General features: G+C 41.8%; 1 protein-coding gene across 1 annotated transcript; it reads left to right on the top strand.

The window, feature by feature from the left end:
* The first annotated feature begins 1,135 nt into the window (after window positions 1-1,135).
* LOC139723594 (phospholipid phosphatase-related protein type 1-like) lies at window positions 1,136-8,602 on the top strand. Its single transcript, XM_071634828.1, has 7 exons — window positions 1,136-1,393; window positions 3,501-3,654; window positions 4,508-4,640; window positions 5,348-5,522; window positions 6,260-6,317; window positions 7,565-7,741; window positions 8,145-8,602. The coding sequence occupies exons 1-7, from the start codon at window positions 1,296-1,298 to the stop codon at window positions 8,556-8,558; spliced, it is 1,209 nt and encodes a 402-aa protein (XP_071490929.1). The 5' UTR covers window positions 1,136-1,295; the 3' UTR covers window positions 8,559-8,602.
* The last annotated feature ends 246 nt before the right edge of the window (window positions 8,603-8,848 follow it).

The raw sequence follows: 8,848 nt of genomic DNA, 5'->3' as shown, positions 1-8,848 counted from the left end.
GGAATGTGTACTATTCAAGATTTTGTCGATTTTTTCTTTATATTTTCTTTATCACTTTGTCTGTGTGACACATCACGAACTGTCGTAATTTTTCTCACTCAGCCATTGCTGTACCGAAGCTGTAAAAATCTATAACTTTTGAGCGAATCGACCTGTTCATTTCTGCATTAACTCAATCCGCCTACATTTAGGTTTCATTCCCCTTAATGTAGGGAATGTTGAGGAACAAAATGACGTCACCAAGCTGAAAGGCGTCAAAATAGGCTTTAGTAGGCATATAGTAAGTGCTGGTCTTAAAAAATGAAAGAAGAAATAAACACAATACCAAAACCGCTACCCATTTTCACGTACATGTTAGCACTATTAGCTGTAGGCTTCCCAAATTTCCATCTCCCTGCTCACAATGAACGAGTGACACTGGTCGCCATTGTACGATTGATTACAGTTCCCCCAAGCATGTTAGCTGTGGAGCTAATGGCGTCGTTCGTTATTGACAATGGTCGCCGAAGAACATGATACAGGCAGACTATATAAGGTCTGACCTGTAATTCCGTATTAGTGCAATCGAGCTGTTCTCTCCTGTACTGGATACAGAGTAAACTTTCATAGGCTTGTTATTGTTTCTGGATGCAGCGAAAGAATATCAATGGACCAATTCACAGTTTAGTAAGATTCTGCAGTGACCTTTGAAACAAGAAACTTCACAAAACATCAATGTAAACAGCCAAGCTAAAAAGTAGCAATTTACATCATGGTAGGCCTATGCCCCATGAAAGACTTGTTTATCTGCATGGTTGAAAAGAATACACGATCACCTGTGCATTCCGATGCACACCTGGGTCACATCTGAATATTAAACGTAGATTTCATGAGACCTATTCAGTTTTGTCCTCTCGCTCTCTCTCTAAAATACCACAGATTAAGTCAATTTTAAGGAAAAGTCCGCGATGACCTTTATCTGCACATGCTCAGATTTTAACTGTGAACTGACCTTATATTGGAAAATATTGTGTGCTTATGTGTGTATGTCTATATGAGGGTATATTAATACCGTAAAATTAGTACATTTTTTCTGATTTTGTCCGTAAGTATATTTTTCTCTCTTTATGACTCTCTCTAATAAATCATAGATTCCAGCTGAGCGAGTATACAACGCTTGCAGGCACAAACACCGCTCACGGCCCATTGGCACAATATACCCGTGCCATCTGATCCCTTACCGACTCACCAACCCAATTCTGTTCTCTGTCGTCGCATAGCAACGGTACGCTGCCGTGCACGAGACCTCCGACATAATGAGTGGTCGCCAGAGCAACCCGACAACCAACAACTGCCTCATACCATGTTTCTTCCTGTCTGACTGCATCCTGCTCGCCGGAGTGGTGATACTATGGTAAGGGGCATCTCGTCCGTCTGCCGAAAATTGGAATCCAAGCCATACTTAAATATCAACCGCCAAGGGATTGGTTGGGAATGACGTACGGGCAATAAAATCTCAGCACGGCAGATGTTCGAGATGTGCTGGTTTGAACCACTACAGAAGATTAATATGAACTCACGCACGTGTATACTTATATCAACCAACTTGTGCTTACGTTAATTTTGTACACGCGAGTGCATTCGATTAATTAATAACAATTTAATTTGTCACGACGTACCTCGGCATAGAGGTAACGGGCAATGAAGTATAATAATAGACCACTTTGTTAATTGCGTTGTGAATCATGAACGGTCTGTGATGTCGTAAAATATCTAAAGATTTCACCTATAGCTCCGATTACAGCTCCATCATGTCGTCTATATCTTTCCCTTTGTCCGAGCTGCTCACCTGACTTGCATGATATCACCTACCACCTTTTTAACGTCCTTAAATACTTTGGTTTTCCTCAATTCTTGATCTGTCTGTAATCTAAATTCCCCTGTATCTACTCTGCGATATGTTGCTTTCTCCCAGTTAATTGTGACACCATTCAGTACCATTCTACATCCGATGTACTCGTGTGTCTCATCAATCTCATTCTAACAGCATGATGGAAGGACCGTGTTTACTCGTAATCTTATGACGTAGTAGATAAATCCTCTCTGCGAGATTGATAGGATAAATAAAAAGGCATTGAATGATATGCGAGAATGACAAGTGTTGATGATAATATAATGCAAATCATCTTTATGCGTTCATAAAATCCACTTGCACGATTTTCCCTTTCCGTAATAAAAGCAACTTCCTCTTTGGTTATTAATTTCTGTCGTTTTTCAATTGGGTGGTCCTTTTGGGGGTAAAGACTGTTTTTCAGGAGAAGTCAGTATCGTATGAACACAGTCATAAGTAGAATCAATAAAGACACATGGTAATAGCTTTAACTTGCATTGAATTCATATATTCATAAGAATATATTTCGTCATGAAAACCAATGCCCCCATTCTCCCAAACAATAATGAACAAAGATCATTTTATTTTTCACTCAATTCAAACTGATGTGCACAGCAAGTGATTGCTAAAAAAAAATTCATGTTAAAAAGAAAACAAACACATCTGTGATTTCTTTTCGAAAACATTTTGTCCTTCCACGGAATAAGTGCGTACCACATAATATCCTTGTGAACGAGAGGGAAAAAAATGCTCCTAAATCTGATACAATTATGTTTGTCCAGTCGTAGGATCATGGGCGTTCCTACCGAACACAGTGAGCCCAAAGAGTCTGAGTCAAACACCTAATACGGATGAATTATAATGTCCTCGATTTTCTTACGTAAGAAACGATGTTTAGCTCTTCCTCGAAGCTAGCAATAATTGTGGTTACGACAATATTATCTGTTGCTTTTTATCCCGTAACTCACCCTCCGCCCCCCCCCCCCGCAAAAACAAAAACAACAAAACAAGATTCAGACTGCGTACTATAGTAGAGCTAACAGGTACAAGGATGTCCCATGCCTTCAATTCTAAGTGGATGGTAAGAATTACGCTACCTCGGTGGCAAATGGTAGGACGGAGCACTGCTTATCAATGTTCCGAGTTTTTGCTTTTATGTTGTCATTGCTTCTTGGCGTAGGAAAAGAAGTGTAACTTCTCATTCATAAGCGAGTGTTAATTATAAACGCTGCATATAAAATATAAGCATTTTAGCATTTTCAAACACAGTGTATACAAATTTCCATTTTTTTTTAAAGCAAGAGAATATTGAGCAGAGGGGTGAAGGTTGAGGTGTAAATTTTCTCTGATTTGTCTCCCTCTACAATACAATGTTGGAATTTCGGAGCTCTGGTATCTGTTCCAAGTTCATCGTGTCACTGCTGGCAACCAGGGATAGCCTGGTGGCAGTGTCGCTGCCAGGAAAGCAGTAGATGACAGGTTCGAGTCCCTTGGTTCCTTTTTCAAACATGTTCGTTAAATTACAGACCAGCAGTTGCTATCGACCTTACAGATTTCATTTGTAGAGGGAGACATAATATCATTATTATCGTCATTATTATCTTTGTCCTTCTTCGCCACTGACTTACAGGTATTTCATGCAATGGTGGGACCAGACATTCACCTTACACCTCGCCACGATCGTCTGCAGTGATCTCGGCCATTACAGCTTCCCCGACACTGGCGCCGAGCTCATCCCCGAGATCATCGTCTATGTCCTCGCCTTTGTCGTGCCTCCCATCGTGGTGAGTTTCTCCGCCATACTAGTGACCTATGATCTATCATATATCAGTCTCCGTTTGTGTTTTAAAGTCCAGATACTGGTTGTGATGTATTAATGTACTTACAGTGCACGAGTGTTTCTCTCTCGGCCAAACTGGTTGTCTCAAACGTGATCCCATGATCCCATTGGTATGAATGCTGGGTTCCCGCTATCGTGTGATCCGCTAAGCGCCCCACGATTGGCCATTAGTAGCTGATCGTGAAATTTTTGTTATTGTTGTTGTTGTTGATCACAATTTGCACCGTGAAATCGTGGTCTGAATCGTGATGATCGTATCAGATCTCATCAGATCTTGCAGTCGGTCGCGTCAATCGCGATGATCATAGAACATTCAGAATCGTCCACAACTTTTCTTCGATCATCAAGATTGCCACGACTGACCTCAAGATAATCACCACGATTACTCCACGATTCAAACCATACTTTCAATAATAGTGCAGATTGTGGTAGACCATGGACGTGTATAGGTTCATGGATAGACAGAAACAATTATTCCGAGATCAAATACTAATGGCCAGTCGCGGGGTGCGCAGCGGATCGCACGACAGTGGGAACCCAGCATTAGGTGTGTGCAAGTCCATCTGTGCTTGCACGTCATTCATTTTTCTGTTTTTCAACTCTGTAATGTCTTCCCCTCACCGTCTCTATCTCTTCCACTTTCTTATCTTTATCTCTCTTTCCATCTCTTTTACTTCCTATCTTTCACGCTCTTTCACCTCCTCCTCTCTCCTTTCCCCTTTTCCTACCTATTCTCCTTCATTCACTCACTCTCCTGATAACAAAATAATGTCTGTCCTCTTTCCTCTCATTGGCAGGTTCTATTTGGCGAAGCTGCCGTGGCCCTGTACTACCTCCAGGGAGGGGAGAAGGAACTCACTCGGGAGAAGACAGTCAGAACGTTCGGCATTAAACTCCACGCTCTGCTCAGACGGACCGTGCGTTTTACCGGTGAGGGCTTGGTGATAATAGTGGTTATGAGGATGAGAAGGATGATGATGATGATGATGATGATGATGATGATGATGATGATGATGGGGGTGGTGGTGGCAATAATTGTGTTGGTATTGATGATAATGACGATGATGACATAATACTGATAATGATGGTGGTGACGATGATGGTGATGATATTGATCATGATGATAATGACAATGATGATGATGATGATGATGATGATGATGATGGTGATGACAGTTTCGATGATGATGATGTGAATGTCGAGGATGAATATTTTAGGAGTGACGAAAATGACAATTTGGTGGTGGTGATGATGGTAATTATGAGGAAGATGGTGATGCAGAAGGTTATGATTGTGTATTGTAATAGAGATTTTTTTAAATTGTGATGATGCTATTATCAACAGCGTAACTCTTCTTTTCAACAGCATATCTGATAAAGATGAGGGCAGATTTGTAGCAATGATGATGATGATGATGACCGTGATTAAACAATCATGATGATAGTAATAAATCAATAAACAAATTTGACGAACAAGTGTTACTAATCAATGAATCTGTCAATGTCAATCTGTCAATGTCAATCCAACGATAGATCGATACATCAATCAATCCATCTATCTATCTATCTATCTATCTATCGATCAATCAACCAACCAACCGACCGACCGACCAACCAACCAACCAACACTCTCTACAGGTATATTTCTCCTTGGTGCCTTCTTGACATGGATCTTGACACGAGCTGGTAAGATTATCCTGGGCCGGCCGGCTCCCTACTTCTTCTCCGCTGCCTCCTGCCTCACTCCATGCGCCAGCGGCAGCGTATTCACCATCACAGACTGTGCAGATACTGAAGATGACGACCTGGCAAGGTATCTCTTAGCTAATAATCATCATGACCATAATAGATAAGTATAATGATAATCACCAATATCTTGACCCCTCCCCTCCAGCCTCAACCCCCCCCCCCCCCCGGTGACCAGCATCTCTTTAAGGTAGAACGTATTTTGTTGACTTTTGATTAGTTTGAACCATCACATACATCCTTCTCAAGCCAACGACACTTCCTTTGACTGCTTGGGATTAAGATCTATCCCATATCTCATGTTTGCAAATTTTATGCGGATATGGCACCTGGCACAGTTTTCTCTAACTAGTTCAGAGCAGTTCGTTTGAAAATAGTGTACGGTCAAAAGAGGAAGGCCCTTTGTTTGAAATCAGACCTTGTGCGCTGCATTTAATTTCCTTTCTTTCATGACAAGAGATCTGCCTTAGTTTTAATATTTAGAATCGCAATTCATGGTGTGGGTCCTCGCTGAAATTTACAGAAGTCACAATCCACGGCTGAAAATTCTGATGAATAAACATTGCAGAGCGGTGAGCGGGTGATACTTGGTCTAGGACCTCCGGGAGTAATGTCAAATAGTATTTGTGTCAAGTTCTATGACGTTGCGTGCACTCCGGGCAGCGATTAGTGCCTGGACATTGTCTAAGTCCTCGCGGACTCAGTTATTGACAATAATGTGCGTTCGAATAAATGAGTATGATGTATATGATGTTGTGGGTGTTTTACTTCATATTCATGCCTGTGTGTTCACGTGTTTTATAGGCAATCCTTCCCGTCACTCTACGCCTCGCTCAGCGCGTATTCGTCCGTCTTCGTAGCGGTGAGTATAGGCCCTATCTATTAATATGTATACTAACATTTTACACATAACAACTTAAGAATTCAAAACTGCAGTTGCGTTAAATCATCGTCCGCAGGCACTAGAGTAGTATTTTGATCTCATGAGAGAAAAGAGAGGAGAGAGAGAGGCAGACAGACAGACACACAGACACACAAGCACACACACATACACATAATTGTACTATGTGTGAAAAGTGAATGTATAATGTTAATTTCATTCTTTTATTCATTTATCTATTTATTTTTTCCATTTCCTTGAACAAAAAAAAATTGATACGCGGTCCATTGTGCGTTTTATCGAAAACGAAAGAGAGCCTTGTTCGATATTCACAGGCAGAAGCAAAACTGATAGTTTTGTCAGAGAAATACGCTCACATGTTGAAGAGCAATGTTGATAGTGTCATCTCTTCCTTCACCCAATGATACACGCTGAATTCAGTGATTATCATCTGAACATAAACGGGACGTGGAACGAAAATGCCAATAGTTTCTTCAATAATTTTCCCTTGCATGCATACTTTGGTATATTCATCAGTTTTCGAATACAGTGTACACGAGCTAGAAATTATCATCATAACATTATGATTATTATGCTAGTGAAGATGGCCTCTTTTCACCACAATGAGGTGTTCGCAGCGCAAAGTGCTGTACTTTATCTATTCTTTATGCTCTGTGTATTCCCATGACAGATATTCCAAAGCAAAGTTGTAATCAGCCTCCAAATACATTACTAAGTATATTGGCGAGGATTCATCTCTGTCCACATCACTGCGAGATATCTTTCGAGTTTCTAAATATGTATACAGTGTAGTTGGCAAAGTTTGAATGTACTCGATGCGAAGTACTTGGGGATATGCAGGGCCGGTGCACTGTTTTCAAAAGTGTGGGGGCCCACTTCCGGGTTTCATGAGCTAACAAGCAAAAAAAAAAAAAAAGAGGTCCTCAGCTCATCTCTCCCCGTCCCCGTCCACTTCCGAGTTTCTTCAGCTGACAAGCAAAAAAAAAAAAAAAGGTCCTCAGCTCATTCTCTCCCCTCCCTTTGTAGTGCCTCTTACGTACTTCCGGGTTGAAAAAAGTGTGGGGGCCCAAAGTGATGACACCTTATGTATTCCTTTGTATGGTGCACAAAAAGTGTGGGGGCCCGAGCCCCACGGCCCCCACGGCCCCCACGGCTGCGCCGCCCCTGATATGTTATAGACGCGTGTGTCTTCTTGTGCCTTTTGTTAGGTTTACATCACTGCGCTGATGAGGCTGAACTCTGCGCACGCGATTCGGCCGTTCGTCGGGCTGGCGGTCTTCTCCGTGCCATTCCTGCTGGGTGTGGAACAGGTCGCCTCGTACAAGTCACACTGGACTGACGTCATCGCCGGATGGATTCTTGGTGGCGCCATTGCTGCGTATCTGGTATGACGTTCTGTACTTATTTATTCATTCATGATTTAATGTATTTATTTATTTATTTGTTTGTTTGTTTATCTATTTTATTCCATTCCATTCCATTTCATTTCATTTTATTCTATTTTATTTTATTTATTCATTCATTCATTCATTTATTCCAGTCACCATGTCAATTGAACCGATTTTTTACCGAGATGACAGTAAAGTCACAGACCATGCAGATTCCCTTGAATGTACGAAGTTTCTGAAGAAAAAATATCGCTGTGGATGTACGCCACATAGATACATAGGCCGTACACGTGTGTGTGTGTGGTTTTTTTTTATGTGAATGTATTTGTGTGTATTATGTTGGACACTATGTATTCTGATATATCTCCATGTCCATTGTTCTTGGTCTTTTCTCCTTCAGATATTCGCCATACTGGACACGTTCAGAGGCCCGCTGCTGCCGATGACCGAGGAAATGGTCGTTGCTCCCGTCGAAGAATACGACACCCAGGACGATTTCGTGATCGGTAACGGCACTGCCATGCGAAACGGGATGGATAAACCGCTGCAGATGAACGGACTTCGCCAGAGCAACCGCGGCGAGCTCGGTCGCGACCGTGAACCCATACGAGACACGTACCTTGACCGCGCCATGGAGGTAAATGAGGGTGGCGGTGTCTTTAACCGCAGCGAACCCGCCACTAACCGCGGCGAAGCCATTAACCGCGGGCCAATCCCATGGCCTAACCCGCAAATGCCAAGCTCCATAAGCGGACAACGCGTGGCCGATTCGAAGAGAGGAGCAAGCGGGAATGTTGACCATTACATGTACTAATATTTGAATATTTGCTGTGCTCGTTAACATTGCGCTGACAACTTAACACAAGTATCATAACGTATAAGAAACTGATAACCAAAAGCAGTGCTTGCTTTGCTCTTGGCAAGTTTGCAAACAATGGGATTAGCGCTTCCTGCATTCGTCCCCATAAATTTGAAGACACCACAGAAACATTTTATTTATATCCACTGAAATATATAGCTAAATTGCCTCATAATAGTATTCGATTGAATTGTCTGGTTCTGCTAACTCCTTACTTTCCAAAATCAAAAAAAAAAAATGCTGCT

The sequence above is a fragment of the Diadema antillarum genome, unplaced genomic scaffold (assembly GCF_040938485.1).
Source record: "Diadema antillarum isolate AM-2024a unplaced genomic scaffold, OU_Dant_1.0 scf00000195, whole genome shotgun sequence".
Taxonomy (NCBI): domain Eukaryota; kingdom Metazoa; phylum Echinodermata; class Echinoidea; order Diadematoida; family Diadematidae; genus Diadema; species Diadema antillarum.
The sequence above is the reverse complement of the archived record's forward strand: the minus strand, read 5'-3'. Positions and strand labels throughout refer to the sequence as shown.